This window comes from Caloenas nicobarica, chromosome 5, assembly GCF_036013445.1.
Source record: "Caloenas nicobarica isolate bCalNic1 chromosome 5, bCalNic1.hap1, whole genome shotgun sequence".
Lineage (NCBI taxonomy): Eukaryota > Metazoa > Chordata > Aves > Columbiformes > Columbidae > Caloenas > Caloenas nicobarica.
The window spans coordinates 10,189,336-10,211,953 of NC_088249.1; the positions used below are offsets into that span (position 1 = coordinate 10,189,336).

Genomic DNA, 22,618 nt, shown 5'->3' on the forward strand with positions numbered 1-22,618 from the left:
AAGGATGGCATGTTATGCCTCCCCCACTCCTTCAGGCGCTCGAGGCGCATGCGCAACAGGAATTACCGACCCCGCAACCCGGAAACGAAGGGTGTGCGCGCCTCATTTACGCCCCGTATTCCGCGTTCGAGGACATGTGATAGCAGATCAGCGGGGCGGGCTCCGCTGGCCGCGGCCTTGAGCGACTCCGCGGAGGCTCCACGGCTGCTAAGGTAGCGCCCGCCCTGAGGGGCCCACCGAGCCGCTTGTGCCACCGCCGAAGAGATCATTACCGGAGCGACAAGCGCCCCGCCCGCTTCTTGAGCAGCGCCCTGCTATTGGCTGTCCTGCCGGAGCTGTCCGTACTTGTCGCTTTGGGGACTTCTGATTGGTTTGCAGCCATCGACGTCAGAGGCAAGCTGCTCGCCCATTGGCTACAGGCTCCTGCGGCGGCTCTGGCCGCCGTTCGTAGCGGGGCTGGGGGCGGTGAAGCGGTGCGTCCCTGCTGGTCCGGCCGTGTCCCTCTGCTGCCCGCGCCGAAGGTTCCCGTGAGGCCGCACTGCCCGGGATGCTCGGAGCCCTCCCAGGCAGAGGCCGCCATGATCAGTTTCGGTAAGTTCTGACTTCTAACTCTTGTCGGAATGTTGCTTTAAGTAGGTGTTGCTTAAAAAATAACTGTTTCTTCTTCTGCGTTTGTTCTGTTACCAGGATCCATGGCAACCTCTCCTCCCCCACGCTGAAAAAGGGATGGCTCATTAAGTCGTGTATTATTATATAACTGTTATGTGTCTGCTGCAATCCTTCCTAACAGAATCACAGAATGTCAGGGATTGGAAGGGACCTCAAAAGCTCATCTAGTGCAATCCCCCTGCTGGAGCAGGAACACCCAGATGAGGTTACACAGGAGGCGTCCAGGCAGGTTTTGAATGTCTCCAGAGAAGGAGCCTCCACAACCCCCCTGGGCAGCCTGTTCCAGTGTCTGTCACCCGCACTGGGAAGAAGTTTCTTCTCATATTTAAGTGGAACCTCTTGTGTTCCAGTTTGTACCCATTGCCCCTTGTCCTATCATTGGTTGTCACCGAGAAGAGCCTGGCTCCATCCTCATGACACCCACCCTTTACATAGTTATAAACATTAATGAGGTCACCCCTCAGTCTCCTCTTCTCCAAGCTCAAGAGCCCCAGCTCCCTCAGCCTCTCCTCACACGGGAGATGCTCCACTCCCTTCAGCATCGTCGTGGCTGTGCTGGACTCTCTCCAGCAGTGGTCTGAATAACAGTGACAAACCCCACAGTGCTCTCCTAGGCAGCTGTAGCACTAAACTGTGGTGTTCTAGAGCAAACTATTAAAGAGTGTTCGATGTTGTTATAGGTAACAAACTGATTTGAATGTTCTAATACTAAATTTGCTTCTAGCTGATCAGAATATATTTGGCTAGCCAATGTATGAGTAGTCCTGAATTGTTCTAAATTGCACGTGCATGAGATCTTTTTTTCTATTTGAAAATGAAAAGCTCATGTAAAGAGTGGCAGGATCGAAATAAGTATCCAACGTATGTATGAAATTCAGTCCAGATCAAAAGCACTCTGCAGAATTACAAGGAATTAAAATTACTACTAATTCTTAACTGCAATATTATTAGTTGAACCCTTTAATAGCATATATGTAAACAGCCATCTGAGAAGACTTCTGCCAATGTCCCGAGTCATTGGTATTTTTCTAAGATAACTGATAAATATACTGTTAGAAAAATAAAAAATAATATCCTTACCAACTTTTCAAATTGAATGACACTAATTTTTTTGTTATGTGTATATCTGACAAAGGCCACTTTAATAACAGGTAATTCACCCCAATGCTGTATCAGGAAATGGACTGGGACCAGTTTGACTTGAACCCTAAAGTAATTTCTGCCCTTAAGAAAGGTAACTTAATTTACCAATGTCTCTTTAATAGATCTGTCACCATAGTTTCTTCCTTTACGTAATTGTGTGTTTGTGGGTGTAAGCATACAGATGTACAGTAACATTTTAGAACTGTAATTGTTTCCTAGGCAAGTTTTTTGATTAATTATAAGTGATGGCTTTTCCTTATTCTCCAGTAATAAATTTCCAAACAATTTTATAGCATGTGTTGATACACTTGAAGTAAGTCTTGCCGGCCCAGCTTACAAGAACACAGTGTATATAAACTTTAAGTACATGAGTAGTAGAAAGTGGGAACACATTTTCTTTTATGCATAAGACTGTAATCCATCTATTTATAAATATTTTTCTAATTTCAGCTGACATAAAATCAGTTAAAGAGATTTTAAATCTTTCTGGAGCAGACTTGCAAAGATTGATGAAACTATCCAGTGCGGATGTACAGTGCTTACTGAAAACAGTCTCTCTCACGCTGAGGAGAAATAGCATGCTTACAGGTAATATAGTCAATACAAAAAACCTCTTCTATTTAAATCCCCAAATACTATCACTGTGAGAAAATACGGTTTTGGCTCCTCATCGACGCAGTAATAGGATTCTGGAAATGAAAAGGCAAGTGGTTTTGTTATGCTGTAGGGAATCATTTAACTACCCTAGGGGCAGCTCCTCTGAGACCTTGAAGGTAGATGGAAGTGGATGGGTGTAATTCCTCAGGGTGAAGCCTGCTTGAAAGAGCACAGAATGATTCTCCTGCCTGGAAAACCTGATTAGAGGTAAAAACGATTCCCTCTCACTTTTGGACTAAGAGTAATTGAAAAACTTATTATAAACTTTATAAACTGATTTGATATAAATATCTCATTCCAAACCAAGTCTAATAGCTTCAAACCTGATATCTCCTCCTGTTCAAATGCTCCATGACGGCTCCGTTTGAGATTTGTGTGTATCTCCAGGCCTTGGCCTGGATGCCTGGTACGCTGTTTCACAGCCTGCTATAGCTTTCCATTTCAGTAACTGCTGTGCTTGAACCTCACTGGCAATGTTTGCCCAGAGTGTAGCTTTCCATGGAGACTCCTTAGAGGCTGAGAGAGGACAAAGAGTTTGAGAGGAGTAAAGGGCTGGGTGTAAACTATCAGTTTTTGAACAGGCATTCAGTTAGTAGGCCCTGTGGTTCGGAAGACCAGGACGAATTAGAAAGATCTCCTATAAATCACAGAATGTTAGGGATTGGAAGGGACCTCAAAAGATCATCTAGTGCAATCCCCCCACTGGAGCAGGAACACCCAGATGAGGTTGCACAGGAAGGTGTCCAGGCGGGTTTGAATGTCTCCAGAGAAGGAGCCTCCACAACCCTCCTGGGCAGCCTGTTCCAGTGTCTGTCACCCGCACTGGGAAGAAGTTTCTTCTCATATTTAAGTGGAACCTCCTGTGTTCCAGTTTATACCCATTGCCCCTTGTCTTATCATTGGTTGTCACCGAGAAGAGCCTGGCTCCATCCTCATGACACTCACCCTTTACATATTTATAAACATTAATGAGGTCACCCCTCAGTCTCCTCCAAGCTAAAGAGCCCCAGCTCCCTCAGCCTTTCTTCATAAGGGAGATGCTCCACTCCCTTAATCATCTTTGTTGCCTTATGCTGGACTCGCTCCAGCAGTTCCCTGTCCTTCTGGAACTGAGGGGCCCAGCACTGGACACAATGTTCCAGATGTGGTCTCACCGGGGCAGAGTAGAGGGGAAGGAGAACCTCTCTTGACCTGCTAACCAATAAAGAAAGCATGCCTTGTAGAAATAAACCTGATATACAGCCTCTATTTTCTGTCATTTTGTGTTTAAAAGATACTAAATTAAACTTTTTTTTTTTTCTTTTTAATCATTAAAAAAATTCCAAAACTCTGCAGCACTTCAGCTCTACCAAGATAAAGATCATCTCACCTCCCAGCAGCAGAAGCTGAGCCTGGGATGTTCAGTACTAGATGCCTTGTTAAAAGGTGGCATTCCTTTGGTGGGAATCACTGAGCTCGCTGGGGAAAGTTCGTCTGGGAAGACTCAGATCAGTTTACAGCTGTGCCTTTGTGTACAGTATCCTTACAAATACGGTGGATTAGAGTCCGGTAAGTACTGAAATGTAAATATTGGTTAATTTGCTGTTTGGAGGAATATACGGTCTTAAAGAACATCATCAGTGCATTGAAATAGATGCATGTATTCAGCACGTGTCTTACCCTTCTGCAGTAGCATTAGTGATAAGCACGTTAGTTAGTCCTGCATCTTTACAGGGAGAAAAGCAAGCTGTGCACGTGCCCTACATCACAACATCATTTAATACAAAATTACCATTGGCTGTTGTTTACCTGCCTGCCACTGTGGGTTCAACCAGACACATGCAAACAATATATGAAAAGCGTTGCTGTCTTAAGTACTTATTGACTCTTCAGGTAACAACCACAACAAAGCAGCTTATCAGATAATTTTCCACAAACATCTCGGGTATATGGTATATATTCCCTCGTTGGGGGTTTCAGATTTAAAAAAATATTTAGTTTGATAACAATAATTGAAGCAATTTACAGAGTAAAACTGATGGAAATCTAATCGAGGAAAGCTAACATTCTCTTGTACCTGCAATTTTCCTGGTTTTGCCAAAGTAGCTTTATTCTTCAATTAGAGTATGTTTTCTTTAACCATCTGTCACATTAATCCAACTCCTAATTTTTCTTTTTTTAAAGTATTATATGCTGTCTTAGAAAGGGAGGAAACTCATGCCACTTCTGAGAATTCAGTGTCCTGGTAGTCTGCCTTAGGTGTGCTTTGGCTCTGATCTTGCTCTTCCTTGCATGCCACACTGGCTTTAATTTGGCAGCTCAGTGGTTTGTTGTGGGCAAACTTAATTATTTCTTGTACTATATCCACCCATGTGGAAAAATCATGGAATGTCCAAATGAAGATCTTGCTTAAAGGGCAGTAATTAGCCTGCGGCTTGCATAGCTTTGCTTTAAGTTACATCATAATTCAGAGCAGAAGCAAATATATTTTATTTGATTCCTACATGTGTTGCTGCCAACTGCTGCGAATAGTTTGAATGGAAATACGTTTTATTTCTCCCAATTTATGTTGAAAGAAAGGAACAAACCAGAGTGGAGTACAGACGCAGGTGTTGTTTGTGTCAGACCACAGTCTTCCTTGTAGGGCTACAAAATGGCAAGTCTTTTCATTATTTGTGTTTGAAGATGGTTTTTGTTTCTTATGCACCCAGCACTTGGTGCCATTACAATCACTTTGTCGTGCCCGTGTTCCCCATCTACCCACTCCAAAGCATTTTACCGAAGACAGGACAGAACGTCCATCTTATCAGTGCTCCCGTGAGAGACCAGAGCATTTCGGAAGGGCTGAGAGGACAGAACTTTTTGAGGATCTTGAAGGTACAGAAGGCAGAAATATCCTGCTTGAGGAGCTGGAGAGCTAAGGGAGTGGGAGAGTCCTCATTCCTGCAGTTTTTAACTCTCAGTGTGGTATCTGGCCATACGTTAGACTGAATACAGTCGTAGCAGCAGATACTGTTTGCATAGCACATAGAAAATGAAACTTGATATCTCTGCAGTCTGCAAATAAGGGTTGTGTTGAGTTTCTTACGAGAAATACAAGGATGAAAAGCTTATGTTAGGTATGAGGAGTTTTATTCTTTAGGAAGCTTGTGGAGAACAACAATGCTTAGTAACTATCGCAGAAGTCTAGTACTACCAATAGAAGATTAATCTCAGTGCTAAAACTTTGCTAATTATTTAAATTATGACGGATTAGGTTTTTTGTTTTTAATGCTAGAACTTCCCTCCACTTAGGAGGTGATATTGAAATATGTTTCTTTAAACAGTATAGATTTATTGTGTATTTACTTCATTTGACTTAGTGCTAATCTTGTTTACGATTCCCAGTTCTAGGAGGTTGGCAGCAAACAAAGAAAATAGGGCATCCTTTGCCTCAAGGTTTTCTTTCTGCCTTTCTAAGAATGTCAGTTATGGTCAGTCACACGTTGGCTGAATTTATTTTATATGCCCATATTCATGAGTAATACATGAATATAATGTGACAAATTCATATCCATATTCTGAATTGGAAAAAGATGTTTCCTACCGATTCTTGGTAACAGCCTGGTTTGGTGCATGACAGATTATATTCATAGGACTCAAATTTTGTCCTTTGAGGGTTTTTTAGTGATTTGGGGTTTTTTTTAATGTCTGTCTGGTTTTGGGATGGCTTTTGGTCAACAACCAGCATAGCACTTTTATCAGCCTAAATATCAGTAAAGCACTGGGATTTGGTGAAATATCTGATTTCTCTTTGGTTTTTGTAGACCTGTGAGGACAGATGCTTATAGGATCACTGAGGACGACTGACTTCTTCAGAGCGTCTCTCAGCTTCTTTCTTAAAAGCGATGACTGCTCTGACTCCTGACTTGTCAGTGTTGGCAGCTTCCTCATAAACTGTAAACAGCACAATGCCAGAGCCTTTTCTGTTTGTGTTGTGCTAGTCTCCTCTTTTTATTTAGGTTATGACAATTCACTTATCTTCAAAGATATGTGAATATTAAGTGCTTTTGCCTCATAACTAGGCATCAAGTTTGGTTATTTGTCAATCTCTTCTAGCCCGTGTACCTTTGCTATGAAGCACCTCCTGTATTTTTAATGCACAGGTGTGTATTCTCCTTAATCAAATGTTTCACTGTGCTTCAAACTGAGAAGCACAAACAAAAGCCGAAGAAGTTCAGTGAAGGTCCAGTCGGAGAGCGTGCTATTCTCATTGTACTGTGAATCTCACATTTGAAGCTGAGGCAAAGTTCATCCGATATATTTTAGGTGGCTTAACTTTCTTAAAGTTCGAGATGGAAATTACATAGTTGTTTTTCAAAATCAGCAGAAGAAAAATATTAGGGTTGTCTTGCTGTATGTTATGGAGAAGGACAAATGGACCAGTTATGTACTCAGAGTACACTGTCTGCTGTAGTGAATGTAACTGGTGTCAAAGAAGCATTGCAGCAGAGCAGAAGATTGGCGGGTGACTGAATGTTGGTATTTACAAAACTAAACTGAGGCAGAAAGTAGCCTATGAAGTAGAACTGCTCTTGAAAAGGAATTAATCTTCTTGATCTTTCTCTTACAAGTGTTCCACTAAAACCAAACCAAAACCAAAACCCAAACAACCAGCAACAACAAAACAACACAAAAACCCCCCCACCAAAACTGTGTTCACTTGAACATTAAAATTGCTTCACAATTTTACAAATAGGATAGTGTATATCTGTTGATCAAGAATTTTAAATCTAGGTCGCTGGACCAGTGGAGCAGAGAGGACCAGATTTTTGCTTCTCAAGCTGTTCTTTCTTGCCTACAAGTACTACAGCTGTAGGGTTACCTCGTTTGCCTGTTTTCATCAAGTATTGACATGAAACTGGGCCACAATTGCATATATGTTTGTAATACAGTAAGATTGCTGGATCATTTCATATTGTTCCGCTTTTGGGTTATATTTGTTCCTATTACTGTTCTTATTACTGCGCTGAAATTATCTGCAAAGTCATCTTTAGGAGAATTTTACATTTCTTTTTCTCCAGATAAGGTAATTTTGGAAAAAATATATTTTTTTAGCAAGTTTATCAGGTTTTCTGTTTTGAAATGTCTTGAATGTTGCAATAGCTCTGGATCAAAATACAATTATCTAATCAATGGAGCACCAATCTATCTGTTCTAGAAATGCAAATCTGCATTTGAAAAAAACAACCACCGTGAAGTCTCAAGTAACGGACATTCCATCCTTTTTAAGTAAATGAAGGAGAGAACAAGGGACGTAGTGCTTCAGGCAGGCCAGATTTTTTAGAAAGCAGATGATTTCTCTGTAAGCCAATATTCAAGGTAAAGAAATTCCTGTTTAAGAATAAGGCAACATTGCGCAATTCAGCCATGAAAAAGAATGGTAGTTGAGAAGTGTTTTTCTTTAGGAACTGTTAAGTTACTCTGCTAACACAAGTCAGTGTAGCTTTTGTTAGTGTGAAATTCAGAAACTGCATGGGCTGAAATAAGCTCGTATAATGGTGTATTTTCTTCATTTGTTTGCTCGGGTTTCGGTTTGCACCATAATGATTTTCAGTTTTGTGGTGTAAGTGTTGCAAGACTTAGTTGGCTTATCTGGGTGAGTATTGGTGCCAGTTTTACATAATGTCGAATTTCTGATTAGAAATTTTTCTTGACTTACTGGCTTTTTAGAAATTGCGAAACTGCAGGTCAGACTGGCAATGCATGAACTGCCCTTGGCTAAGATACTCACCCACCTATTTGATATTCAGCCATCGCTGTCAAGTTGGAGAGTGATATGAAAATTAGTCCAATCAGGAGAAATTAACCTGGGGAAACAGTCAAGAAAGTTAAGGTTCACCTAATTAACCGTTTAATAACTAGCTATTTAAAGAGCTGTAGTCAGGTAAGTGATATTTACTGTGTTTTCTTCACCTGAGCTTAATACCAGCTCACATAGTATTCAACAAGCTGCTGATATCACTGTAAACTTAATGGATTCAAGTAACTGTGGACTCGTTTTCTCTTTTTCTATTCTCCTCCTGTGCTGACGGGAATTTGTATACGTACTCATTTGTGTCTCCAGTATTGCATATGACTTCAGTTGTCGTAGTTACCAAAGACAGCATTTATGCCCACAGTTTAAAATCCCGAATTCCATCCACTCTAATGCTAGAACAAAAAAAGTGGGGAAAAGTACAGAAAATATTAACGGTTCAACTTCTTAGGTTTTTTGTATGTTGTAGTTTGTGAATTGTGATCAGATCATGACTGCTCTGATCACTAATATTTATTGTCCTTATTCACTGTCAAATGTCGTGAACTGCTGACAACCCTCTGTTCCCTCTGACATAACTGTGTACAATGTACGTAATGAAATCGGGGATTTAAGAATGGAGACCGAATATTCTAGTGATAAATGCTGTTGGCTGCCAAGGCCACGGAAATTAAAAAGGAGTCAAAGTATAATTTGGGCCTGTTATTAGGTTGAATGGAAACAGAAGTTGTGGAAACATTTCAGTACCTCTTATGGAAGGTGTGGCTGATGATGAAGCATTTTTCCATGTATTAATAATTGAGGAAGGTCTTTAATTCTCACCTATCAAAGGCAATTTTTTAAGTTAGTGGACATGGATAAATTTTTTGGCTTTACCTGACAGCTTTCTGAGTATTTAAAAATAAGACTGTGTATTGGAATTTTTTTTTTTAAAGTTTCATACGTGAAGTAGGGTGATTTCTATAAGAATTTACAGTGGAGCTTGAGAGAGTTAAGCTGAAGACACAAGCTTCATCTTAAAGAAAATCAGGCTTAGGCTCATCTTTGTCTTATATAGAAGATTCTCAGAATTCAATACCCCGTATTATACAGGTGTCCATCAGCAGAATATTTTTATTGATAAAGTAACCATTAATTTTCCCTTGATCCAGTCCCAAGAGCTTTCCGTTTCTGCTATTGGATATAGTTTACTATTTTTTAGGGTGGAATATATAGAGAATATATGGATTATATTCTGGAAAGTATATAACTGGAATATATATCCAGTTGCATCTGGAAATGGGACTTTCTGCTCCCTGAAGAGTCAGATTAGGGGTAGACTGTTGGGGTGGAAATATTCTGGATGTCTCGTGTTGCCAAGCGCGTCAGCTGCCAACCTCTCTTAGCAGCATCAACCACTGCAGTGAGTGCACTTAATCTTCAGATGTAACCCTATAAGTATTAGCTGATAATTCTGGCTCGTTCTGCAATAACACTTAACAGTTTTTTACAAAAAAATATACAGACATCACTTGCAGTAATGTGATTGAACTATAATGCTTTTTATTTAATCTACTATTTTCAGGAAGAGTTAATTGGACTGAGGTTAGATGAGTGATCCTCTTTAAACCGGCTTACAAATTGTGGCAACAAGTACCCCTCCGTGTGTAAATTTAAAGCCAAGAAATTTGAAAAGAGCGAGTGCAATTAATCAAAATACTAGTTGTACTGGTTTGGGCTGAGATATTAATAGTTAATTTTCTCTATAGTATAGTGCTGTGTTTCGGATTGCTGACCAAAACTGGGAATCTATGCATTGTTGCTCTACTTTTGGGTTGGATAAACGGTAATACTTGGAACCACGTGAGTTAGGCGGTGAGGTGTTCTGCAGCTGTGAGAAACGAGTGTCACCTAGTGGAGGGTACAAAAATCCAGTTGTGTCAGCAGGCACCAAAAAAGGCGCCTGGAAACTATAGGAAAGTCATAGGAGTTGCTTTTTGTTGTTCATCATTGATCCAATCTGGCTGCAAAAAGAAGTAACATGAATTTCCAGGTACATATCTCTAGCTTTTGAGTGCAGAATACATTGTTTATGTGCTGTTAAGAAAACTATGTTTGTAAGAGCCCTGTTGTAATAGAGGTAATTTCCTTGATTATAGGCGCTGTCTACATTTGTACAGAAGATGTATTCCCAAGTAAACGTTTGCAACAACTCATAGATCAACAACATAAGCTGCGTGCAGATGTTCCAGCTGAAATCGTACAGAAGATCAAATTTGGAAACAGTATTTTTGTTGAGCATGCAGCAGACCTAGTAAGTAGTAGCACAAATCAAGAATGACTAATTATTGCACTGTAATCCAGTAACTACAGGGTTTTTTTTTAATATAGGAGACCTTTCAAAAGGCTAAAAGTGAACTAAGATCTATAATGAATACTTCTTAATCTCTGCAATTTGCTGGTAGAGAGTTGTCTGTTGCAGGGAAATATATTAAAAGATAAATATTAATATTATTTAGAATCAATCACGTAGTGGATTTTTTTAAGTCATTATGTGTATCAAAATGTAATAAATTTATTTCTACTAGTTTTACTGCATCTCCTAGGGAGATCTTCTTTGAGCTTGGAGACAGGATATAAATATATATGCAAAAGGTGACATAATCAAAGCAGTGTGACTGTCTTGCCCCTCTGCCTGTGTCGTAGTAGGACTGGAGGGGAAAAGACACAAACTCCAGTACTGTATTCAGGCCTCGTAAACCCATTTTTGTGCGTTTTTTAAGTAGCCATGAATATGCTCTTTATTGATAGAACATCAGAAGTTCCGTTTTCTCTGAGGTTTGAAAGTAGCACTTGCTAAATCATTCGAATTGTTGAGTTTTTTTAATCATATTTTGCAAGTGTAGGAAGATCTTGTAGGTTACTGTGCTTGCTGTTCATTCACTGTGTGGCCCAGGCAGGAGCTAAGCGACCTTTTCCATGTCCCTTTCATTGGAAATAATTAAAGTTCTAATCGTAGTTTCTGGAAGCTACGGAGTATGTTATTGCAAAAAGGAGAGAGTCACCCTGTAGTAGTATGTACCTCTCTCTAAAATGCCTTAAAAGTAAAGCACAACACTCACTGGTAAGTCCAGCAACTGCACGATAGATTATTACAATTCATATATTGCAATGTATAGATTCAGTTTGTGTGTATGTGTATGTATCCATATACATAAAATGCTTTGCTGTATGGAGATAGGCAGCTTATAGCAACTGAAGTAGAAACCTAAATCATGATGGTCCGTATTTTCTTTCACATCAAATCTTTTTTTACTTGCTTAATTTTGAAGAATCCAGTTGTTTGTCAATTCACTTGAAAAGTGTACAAACAGAAGGACCACATACAAACGCTGAAGTGTTTGAAGTGCAACATAGTTTCCTGTACACATACTGTAAGTGAAACAAAAAAAATCCGTTTCCCAGAAAGGAAAGCAGTCATATAGTCTTCAGAGTAATTTTTCCCCTCAGTTAAAAAAAAAAAACAACACAAAAAACCCAAAAACCCACAACCCACAAACAAATAAACCCCTTTGATATTATAATATTATTTGTTTTGTAAAAAGCAGCTCATTTAGTAGAACAGATCTTACTGTAATTCAGATTTGAGAACTGCAATTTAATTTTAAAAGCTGTGTAATGCTGGAAGATGCATGTAATTTTGGATGCATATTAAGCTGTTAACTGTGAACCTCTATTTAGGTGTAAAACATGGCACCAATCGGAAGAACTGTGAGTCTCACTTCGCTGCTTTTTTTGCCAACATTGACATTTCTGATGCCCAGAAGCTGAAATTATCACTGTGAGCTCGTTCTCCTTTCTCCTCAGCTGCTGTAGACAACACTGTTAGAGACAAAATACTGGGCTACAAGGACCTTTCATCTGACTAATATGATTATTCTTATGTGATAGAAGTTGCACCCTACAAAATATTTGTTAGTTACTGGTGAGACTTAAAGATCCACAAACTTGCTTTATGATTAGAAATTCCATCAGCTTGTGTTTCAGCGATGAGATCTGTATTTAATATCTTGATTTGACAAATGGAGTTATTTGATTTTATTTTGTGGTAGGAGACCTTTCACAACTGCATTACCAAAAGGATTTCCCTGCTGCTCGCAAGAGGCATGGTGCGGTTGGTGGTCATAGACTCCATTGCTGCTTTATTTCGCTGCGAATTTGGAGTTTCAGATTCTGTCAGGAAGGCTCGGTATTTGCAGACATTTGGAGCACAGCTTCACAGTTTAAGCATGAGATTCAGGACTCCGATAATGTGCATTAATCAGGTATGACATCAAAATTGCTTCTCATTTTGTAGGGATCATTTAATAAATGGCTGGGACAGGGAAATCTGTATATGCAGATTTATTAGTATTTTATTTAATACTGTCAACCGAGTATTAATGACTGATGGAAACTGAAGTTTCCTTAAACTTGTATACTTTAAACTAGTAAATTTTAACTTCTTGAAGCTTAAGAATATCATTTAAGCTTTTATAGACCGTTAATGTTCCCAAAGGTTGTCCATTAAAGCTAACGAAAACAGATATGTACAGCAACTGCACAGAGCATCAAACTAAAAAGAACAGAATTTTTCCCTAACACCAGCTTCAAAAGCCATCGCCAGCAGGATTGCGCTGGGAACCCCACGCAGTTATAGTCCACGTGTACAGGGGACAGCGAAACACCAGGGACTTTGCAGCATTTTTGTGAAGTGCAGCATTTTTGTGTAGCTGCTGAGATATTACTGAAGCGGTACCACGCATGCAGGCTGACTCGAGCTGAACCAAAAAAAGGCCACAATGATACTAGTCAAAAAGAATATTCTTTTGAGAAAACCAGACAGGACAGTACTCCTCTCCTGTAGCAGCGAGGTGCCACTGCTCGTAGGCTGATCACAAATTGAAGGAGCACGTGAATGCTGGAGGTGAAGCATTCGCACTTGGAATGCGGCCTCAGAAAGGGCAGGTGAATGCTCTGGCAGGTCCCTGCTGGGAACCCTCCTTTCCCAAAGGACCTTCCGGCAAACTAATCAGCGCTCAGCCCCGAGGTTTCCTTCTCACAGCAGAAGAAAAAGGGGTAGGGAGAAAAGTTGAACTTGGGAAGTCACAAACAAGAATTTTCTATCAGGAAGAAAGAGGTTGCAGAAATATCAAGTGAACCGTTACTTGATTTGTTTCTGTTCCCTAGGAGAAGTTCTGGAACTACAGAACGGGCAGTGTGTAAAACCTTGCACTTACTGCCGTAACTGGAAGGGAGTGTATTGGAAGACATATACAGCAGTAATTTGAGCAGCTTTCAGGCATGCACAGTGTTTTTATTTTCACTAAGATTCCCATTAAGGTTCAGTAATATTTAAATTTCAGCCTCAAGTTACTCTAACTTTTTTAGCCAACTTTTTTTTTACATAGTCTTTCATAGGATCAGCTCGCTTTTAAGGGAAACCGAGATTTCCTGTAACTGCTTTTTGAATTTTGGCATTAGTAGAGACAACTTGTTCTCCTCGGGAAGCGTGGCTTGGATTTTGCTCTTTGTCAAGCAGAGGCGTATGTGTTTCAGCATTTACACTGTGAACCCAGCCAATGGAGTCAAGTTCCTTGGCTGGCTTCTGGGATACTGAGCAAGGGCACTTGGAAAAGGCTGTCTGCCTTTTTCCTGGGCATTTTGAGGACCCATCTAGCACGCAAAAGAAGATTGTTAAGGGTTAAGACAAGTCTAGATGTCTGCGGTCTCTACCTTGGAACGGTTCAGCGTGAGGGGGGAAAGAGCGGTTGAAGAGAGGTGCTTAGGTCTGCCGTCCCGTGAGGGGAGCGTCGCCCTGGTGCTGGCTCACAGTGGATGAGGTTCCTGCCTGATGCTCAGTGACAACACTGGTCGTTTCTGACTATGTCTGCTCCAAAGGGTCCTTCAGGACTGTTTTCCAAGGGAAGGCAGCTCTATCCATAGTTACAGACATGAGCTGCGAATATAGTAGCATTGAGGAAGATTATGACCGTAATCTATTCTGTACATTATATTTAGAGAAGTACCTATAACTTTGTTTGCTGTACTTTGTGAAGAACTTGTGTGGAAGAATCATGACATTAAAAGACCATAAAGGGAGTCAAGAGGTGTGGGTTGTTCTAGGTTGTAGTCGAAGGCAAACTGCTCCATTAAGCAGTTTATCCCTTCAAATGTAGTGAAATAATTGAGAACAGGACACCTTTTGGAGATTTGGGCTTCAGTACCTTTTGTTTACAGATACAGCATTGGAACAGTTTTTTAATATAGGAGACCTTTCAAAAGGTTTCCTTTTTGTTTTCCAAATTAAGCATCCAGTAGTAGTTAAATTTGTATAAGTTATATCCTAAGTAGCCTGTAGCACTGTAAACTAAGATTATACTTTGCAACTCCCTTTTAATTTGCCTTGAAAGAATAAGAGTTTTCGAACTCGGCTTAATATGTGTTCCAATAACTGGTTTTCTTGGCTCTGTTCCTTTCCCTGCTCTCCTGCTTGCTAAAAACAAATGCATAACTAGAGGTCTACTTAACATGGTTTTTCTGCTTTAGGTGACCGATGCAGTGAGCGAGTCGGAAGCTGTTCAGTGCGGCTGTAGGTAAGTCGTGCACAACAGAAATGTAACAATGTCACACGCAGCAGCGTTATCCACTGTATTTTTTGTAACTCTGATATAAACTGCCAGAGTGTGTCAAGAGGAGTGGTGTGCTTGCCCAGCAATGCTGTGTTTGCTGGAGATCAGCAATAACCAATGTGCTGTAAAGTGGAGGAAACTGTCACACACACTTATGTGGTATTCCCTAATCAGCAGGTTAAGGGGGAAAAAAAATCCTTGGAATTAATGGCTCATGTACTTGCTTACATAAAAGTATTTTTTCATCTCTTTTTGTCTCTGATATAACTGAGTGCATTTTCTGTTTGCTTAAAAAAATGTAGCAACCAAACCCTATTGATTGGTTTTGTTAGTTGCTTAAGAAGATACTAACAGGATTCAAACATACGTATTTGCTGTTTGAATCCTAACTATAGTCTTGATTTCCTAGATAAGTGAGATGCTACATAAATGTGTTTTTGCAAGAAGTGAGTTATGTCCTCCAGATTTGGAAACAGACACAAAACAAGGATAAGGTTCACTTTTTTTTCCCTGGTTATCTTGTAATTCTTTTACAGGAAAAAAAAATTAAACTTTGGGTTGAAAATAATACATATGCAGTGTTGGATCCACCCAACATTTCTAAATATACCTTTGAATGGAATCCATGGCCAACAGGGACACGCTTCAAAAGTTCAACCATTTTTCTGTTGCTGTTTTCCTGTCCCAAGAGGGGACCCCCAGGACAGAGAGAGTTGGAAAAATGACTGAATCATTCTGTACCGAAGCACTTCTCTTCCATTTGTTACCTTGGTGTAGAGAGAACCTAGTATATTGTTTTGTGAGCATACTCTGGAATCTCTGTCTTCGAAGACCTATTTGTTACAGCAAAAATCAAGATATTTCATACTAAATTCATACATGCAGAAATCTGTAATGCTTGCTTTGTAGTGCGGTGGATAACGGAGTCTCTCCAGCACTTGGAATAACCTGGGCAAATCAGCTGCTAATGAGATTGATGGTCAGCCGGCTGTCACTGCCTGAACAATCATCTGGACTTGTGTCACACCACACTGGAAGTGTGAGGACTTTAAGAGTAGTTTTTGCTCCTCATCTCCCTCCATCCTTTTGCTACTATACAGTTAAATTGGAAGGTGTAAAAGGAATAAGATAAATCTTTTGCATAGTAAAGCATTGTGCTCCAAAAATCAAAACTGCTTTGCTTCAGGAAGGATTTATTAGTAAACGAAATTCTTCCTAGAGGAGAGAAAACAGTGATATGACTACATTAAGCCTTGTCTACATCATGAAAGAAGATCTTTTTATCCTTGGGTATCTGTTGATCAGCTTTTCCTCCTGCGGGCAGGATTCTGAAGCAGAGGAAAGCTGGGGGCAGGTGGAGGCTGCACAATGAGGAGTGATGTGGCAAAACCCATATTACTGGAGACCTGATTTCTAATGGTGTGTTAACACCATGCTAATCTAGAACTGGCATTTACTGCCATTGTTTTACCTCTCTGGTCCCAGACTCAAAGGGGGCTCAAAGTCAAGCGGTTGATGTCACCTGATAGTGTTTCTGCTCCTCGTGATGCCACTACGTAGAGCCATTCTTCTAGCTATAGGACCTCAGAAATAACATAAAGCAGCTTTGTCGCAAAGCAATTATCCTATTTTAAAATCACTTGTAATTAATATTAGGACTAAAATAAAAATGCCAGAGAGATAGATTTAACATCTTACTGTAAGAATTAAAGTTGTACTGCTTTTGTACTATATGGGCATATCCAGTTTCAAAGAACTTCTACAGATGTTTTGTAAATGGTTCCTTCCCCTCAGAGCAAAAGCCTCTTTAGCCTTTTCCATTTAAAAAAGAACAAACCAAGCTGATCCCTTGTTCTGTTTGCCTGTTTCTAAGCAGTGTGTGCCATACCTCAGAGGCCTGGCCACCTCTGTCTTCAAATCTTTGTGTCTCATGCCTCCTTCCTAACAATTTTAATGAAACTAATTAAATTTTCTCCTCCATTCTTGGCTTGTTTATGTGCCATGGGAACTTTAGCCAATACGTTGCTCGTGATATTCTACTGATTAAAAAGGAAGCCACAGATAGATGTAGCGCCTCCTCCCAGTCCAGCTCCAGCCCCAGGAGTTGGCTCGCTGGGAACCACACTCAGTACAGTGTGGTACGGGTCTTAAGGCTCATTTTTGTAGTATGTCGATAGTTCTTTTTGCAGCCTCACTGCTTGCAGGAATGAGACGTAAATGTTAAAGTCACAGATGGGTCTGTAACCAAAGTCACAGTTTACATGGTGAAAAACACTTTTACCAGCAAATTTAAGTAACATCTTACCTGAGCAAGTCTTCCTGTCATTGCTCACAGTTTTTTTTATTTAACTGTCCAGCTGGCAGCTTAAATCTGAGAATGTTACAGCACAGTTGTGGCTCATCATCACACAAACCCTGAACATCTAAAATGCAACTGACTCCCAGCTCACACTCAAGTCAGTAACTCGCTGCAGCTGAATGTTCATCTGCAATTTCTACCCTTTCAGTTACATCTACAGTCAGAAATCTAGAATGTTGTTTGTGTGAGATTAGTAGAGATTTGGGGGTACAAACCTTCAGGAAGACTGAACAAAGCATCTGCTCTCTTTGAGGCCTTGTGTCAAAAGTGCTGAAACATGCTTACATTTTAATAAATGCAATTTAAGAACCTTCCCTTTATATAGCTTTATTCGTCTTTGGGTTTCACAACTGAGATTTGTTTCTATACAGGAAAGATGGAAGTAATTTTTACAAAGAAGATTTGCATTCTAGAATGTATTAAGTATATCATCTCTTATCCTGTAAGACAACATTTAAATATTTTCCTACACTTTGAAAAGAAACATTAAATGACACTTAAGAAACTTAAACAGTTTCAAATTAATCTACAGATATGTGATGTATTTAAAGAGGCCTTTTGAGCAGAGAGAGCACATAAGGTTCTGGAAGCATTGATTTGGAAAAGTAGAACCAAATAGATTTGAGCTTGGTGAAGACAAAGAATTTTCACAACTGAACTATTAACAAAACAGATGTAGTAAAACGCACTGAACAATCTCATTACAAGTTTCTTGGTGAAATCACAGTGAATGACTATTTGTTACAAGTAACATTTATGGAAGTTTCTTTTCAACAAAGTTTTATGGGGTAAGACAAACAGTTAAACTCTGAACAGGATTTTGTCCATAGCTGTGACAAGCAGTTAACTACATGTGGAGATAAAATGCAGCATCTTAAAGCCAACCTTGGAAGGTTTATTATTTTTTTAAATCAAATGTGAAATCCACATATCAGGGCAGGGGGGAAAGTTTTCCTCAAGACTGACACATTGGCATTACAAATGGTTTTCTGCTTCTGCTGTTGCTGGGGTTTGGTTTTGCTTTTTTAAACCAGGACCTAGAAAACAGAAAATCCCATTCCTGATTGCACAGAACTCATCTGGCCTAATTACACTGTAACTCAGCACCACTGCTGTATAAAGCTTCAACTACCGAATTTAAAACTAAGGACTCGGTAACTTTCCATGCTTGAGTTCTGACTCGAGTATAAATACAGGGAGCCTGAGGGCTGATCTGGTTTTAAAAGCTACTTCGCTCTGCTTGTTCCAGCCCTATGCCATTGTTGGTCGCTCTCAATTGTGTGTGCCAGCACAACTGTTATGAGCAGCTCCAAGTGTTCTGATGCAGCTGGAGCGTTAAATGAACTTCCAACTGTGTATGGTTCTTTAATTATTTAAAAGCAGCCATAACTAAAGAACAGTTTTGCAATTTCACTGTAAGTATCTTCTCAACAGCTCAAGTCTTTCAACCTCTATCAGGTGGCAGCACCGAGTTTTGCTTCTTGCCTTGTTGTTTTGGGCTTTTGGTGGTTTGTTTTTTAAAATATTTATCTTAACTATTCAGTGTGCTGAGACTATTGTGAGTGGTTTGGGAGAGGAAAATAATCAAATGTAGATGATGTTCAAGATTTCCCTCAATTCTAAACTATTAAGAAAAAAAGCGCCAATGTTTCTACCAATACTTCTCTGTGACCATGTAAAGTTGCTACAACAAAACTGTAAACTTCACAACATCACATCTTTTAACATTTATTCTCTCAATACAGGCTAACATTACCAAAAATGCAGTTCTTTTAGCAGCTTTCAGACAAAATACATGACCTGCATAACAAAAACTAAATTAACTTGAACTCATCAAGTATTGTAAACACACGTTCAACAAAGCACTGCACCCCCCCTTTTACTACGTATTTACAACAGAACCACACCATTTTCAAAATTACTGGATTCAAATGGTACGATTTAAGCACAAGTGCTTCTCAAGCTCAAAACTGTTATAATTTACTACCATTCAGGAGGGCTTGGGGGATGTTTAAGAAAAGGTACAGACTCCAGATAACACGTCCAACTGCTGTCCCATTGGTGAAGTGCTGTGTTCTGTCACTGCAGGACTGCAAGCACAATCATCACAGCAATAGTTCAGTTATTCCTCCTCTAAAAGGAGCAAACCATGAAACAGTTACATTTTATAATAATACTTAATAAGCTCTAAACTCGAGACCAAGTATTACCGACCTATCTCAAGACTAGCACACAGCCAGACAGACAGAAGGACAAACAGGCACTTTCTATCAGCAACAATTCCATGAATGGACCTGAGCTGACTCTGCACCCCCACTCACAGGAGAATCCGGAGGAACTGCCCCAACCGGAGGCATCATTACCTTTTTAATGAAGTTCACCCTTACAATGCTGAGCAAGGACAAACGTGCTGGATTACAAACAAAACAGGAAAACTGCAGCCTTCATAGTGCTAACAAGATGTCTGTCAATTTTGAAGGTGTTTTCTAGTTTTCTGTTTCAGAGCTGTTGATTTAGTTTGATAGTGAAGACATCCCAGAGCTACACAATTAGGGATTTTGGGTTTACACTTTATGCGAACTGGGAGCTACAACTGGAAAGGGAATTCAGAAATAAATTCTCACATAAAAGCCAACTGAGAAGCCCACTTGAAATTTAAATGTATACAAACCATGTCCTGAACGTACTTCATTCGTGATGCAAACAATAGGAAGGTTGACCTTAAATTTCTTACAAGTTTCTCTGAAACTGCAAACAGCTAATTGGCTCATAGCTGTAATGACTCGGTCACCATTCTTGGGGATTTATGAATTATAGAAGTCTTGAAATCTGTTTCTTCTCTGAAAAAAATAACCTTTTAAATATAAGAATTGTTTAATATGCAGTGGCTCAACAACTTAATCTTTCAAACACACTTTAAAATACAATATAAAGGTTTAAAACGTTTAAAAGCACAGGACTAGTAATGCCACCAACAGTAAGATCCTGCATGAGAAAATTTCCTCACTATCATCATGGGCTTACATTTTTAAAACTTAATGTACAGTGTAATCTGGCACGGTTAAATGTTTTACTGCTATTTACACAAGTTGTTTGGGTTTTGTGGGTTTTTTTGAGAGGCTGCAAGAATAATTTTCCTTCAAAGCAGAAATATGAATGTAGAAAGCACATTCTTCAGTTTCTTTTAGGTACTTCCTTGTTACTTAAGTTCTGTGCCCAAAAGAGCTGTGTGGGTTTTTGGAGGTCAGAGTTTTCCCCCCTGGAGCTCTGCAGAACAGCTGCATGGGGCCAGCTCAGCCTGGCCTTCTGCACAGAACCCAGCTCGCCAATGGGTGCACACAACATGCTTTGCTTTAGGGGAAAAAAAAGTATATATATTATGTATATTTTTATATAAAAAGCTCTTAATAAAAAGATTAAAACTCAAGAGTCTACATTATATGAGTATATATTGTTAAGATAACCGAGCAACAATCTGTTCTTGCTTGAGTTCATTAATGAATTGCACTATGTGCTAAAACTTCTACATATTAGCAGCATCATATCTCACCGTTTCTAAACTGTCTTTATAGCAGGTGCACCAGATGCAGCTTTCTTTAAAGAGATGCTAATAAGGTACCTCCTGGTAAACGTAGGCAAGTGCATTACACATACAGCTTTTTGCACCGGGTGTTGTAACATAACTTAAAACCAGCTGCAAAGCCAGTCAAATACTTCTACAAAGTACTAATTCTAATGACTCTTCACAGCCTGTTCAAATACTAAAACTTGCTTCCGTTCCTATGTTCTACCTCCTTCAGTTGGTGCTAACCTTGAATTAATATTCCAGCTTTTCCCAAAGTTAATTTTGTTCAGCATTTTCCAACTCACAGCTATGACCACAAATACATTTGTACGCACACTGGTGGCTTTTTTACTTTCTCATCAAACTTCGCATGAATAAGAATTTTTACAAAAGATAAACAAAATTACAAGCTTTACAGAAAAGCAAAAGGAAATACTAGTGTCTATAAAATACTTAAAAACATACACACTTAGTTCCAGCGGCAGTCCTGTATACAGACAGCATATACATTAACCCTAAGTAGATTTAACACGGGTGCGTGGTCAAACGAGTTGCTTGCCACTTCTGGCCGTCCGGTGCATCCGCCAGGGCCCTTCAGATCCAAGTGGTCCTTTGCACAGCAGCTACTCTGCAGCGTAACAGCCCAGCGGGCAGCTGCCCACGTCTGTCAGCAGCTGCTACAGAGAAAGGCGGAATTTGGGATCAGCGTAAAGAAACGTTGGAGCACTCCCAGCAAACAGAGAACGGGATCGTGAATTCCAGTGGACAAGCAAAGAAAGTCAACCTGAGGCTTGATGTTTCCCTAAGAGCAGCAGCAGCTGCCCTGGGACAGTCGCAGTCCGAAACTTCAGTATTTGTCAACCGTCCAAGGTAAAGGTCAAAACATTTTCCATTTCTCCTGGTCAACGTGAACTGTCCTATCTCCATCAAATATTGTGCCCTAAGATCTATATCAACAAGTATCAAAGTTATGGTCACAGGTATTGCTATCCATGCTATCTACATGTGACGTAACGCCAACCATCTCTTCTGGAAAATTTAATAGCTCAATCTAGTGGTTAAGTAAGCCAGGTCTAAGTGCTGTTTTGCCAGCTAAGGTTTCCAACATTACAATAATCTGTGGTGCAAAGGAAAGCCCCACCAATTCAGTATGCTCAATTTGAATTTATACAGTAATGCACATAAAATTTATCCTTTTGTCATTCCAGGACTGTGTATATTTACTGCTACACATTTCATTTTGCCTGCATTTTCAGACATCTTTGCATTTTGGTATGTTTTAAATATGTTTGCATTTTTGACATTTTTTTGGCTACTGTAATATTCAGATCTATTAGACAAATCGAGTAGCATGAATGGGAGCAGTGCAATGAGCAATATATATCTATAGAGTTTTTACCCACTGTGTTTAAAATAATCCCTATTTAGAAAAGTAAAAACAGCAGTCCATTGGAAAAAAATGAACAAAATCTACAAATGAGGTGTTCCTATTCGTAATGATGAGGAACCAAAGCTTTGAAGGTCTCAGTGCTTCTTTATTCACAAAGGAATATTAGCTAGCTTCTGTCCAAGAATCTTAATGCGCCAAATCAGTATGACTGACACTCAGAGCTCTCGAGTCTGTCAGACAATTATTTCGTTCCTGTGTGAAGGGGAAAAAACAAATGAACAAATTAAGCAGATGCCCAGATAGTTCAAGCAAGTAAACAAAATTACTAGTTTCAACATACAGGAGCAAATATGAGGAACTACAGAGAACTGGCCATGTTTGCGTTGGGCTGGACAACACTTTTCCATAT

The 22,618-nt window shown here is 39.7% G+C and overlaps 2 protein-coding genes across 8 annotated transcripts in view; one reads left to right on the plus strand and one right to left on the minus strand.

Moving 5' to 3' along the window:
• The first annotated feature begins 135 nt into the window (after positions 1 to 135).
• Positions 136 to 17,576, plus strand: XRCC3 (X-ray repair cross complementing 3). Of its 3 annotated transcripts, XM_065635220.1 has the most exons (9): positions 136 to 591; positions 688 to 743; positions 1,821 to 1,903; positions 2,263 to 2,400; positions 3,805 to 4,017; positions 10,384 to 10,538; positions 12,337 to 12,549; positions 14,813 to 14,859; positions 15,805 to 17,576. In XM_065635220.1, exons 3-9 carry the CDS (start codon positions 1,834 to 1,836, stop codon positions 16,025 to 16,027), a joined length of 1,059 nt encoding a protein of 352 aa, XP_065491292.1. In that variant the 5' UTR covers positions 136 to 591; positions 688 to 743; positions 1,821 to 1,833; the 3' UTR covers positions 16,028 to 17,576. The 3 variants fall into 3 exon arrangements, with proteins under 3 accessions (XP_065491292.1, XP_065491293.1, XP_065491294.1); XM_065635221.1 differs by lacking the exon at positions 688 to 743; XM_065635222.1 differs by lacking the exons at positions 688 to 743; positions 1,821 to 1,903.
• A 4,757-nt stretch (positions 17,577 to 22,333) lies between these two features.
• Positions 22,334 to 22,618, minus strand: part of KLC1 (kinesin light chain 1) — a 42,373-nt gene continuing 42,088 nt past the window's right edge. For all 5 annotated transcript variants that reach the window (XM_065635218.1, XM_065635215.1, XM_065635216.1 and 2 more), the window contains one exon: positions 22,334 to 22,461. In XM_065635218.1, the coding sequence (XP_065491290.1) occupies positions 22,443 to 22,461 (19 nt within the window). In that variant the 3' untranslated portion in view covers positions 22,334 to 22,442. The remainder of the gene's footprint in view (positions 22,462 to 22,618) is intronic.

Excerpts from the sequence above, each read along its gene's own strand:
- XRCC3 (XM_065635220.1), top strand. The coding sequence starts at position 1,834 with ATGCTGTATCAGGAAATGGACTGGGACCAGTTTGACTTGAACCCTAAA. Across the intron at positions 1,904-2,262 it reads AATTTCTGCCCTTAAGAAAG|CTGACATAAAATCAGTTAAA; the intron begins GTAACTTAATTT and ends TTCTAATTTCAG. Across the intron at positions 4,018-10,383 it reads ATACGGTGGATTAGAGTCCG|GCGCTGTCTACATTTGTACA; the intron begins GTAAGTACTGAA and ends CCTTGATTATAG.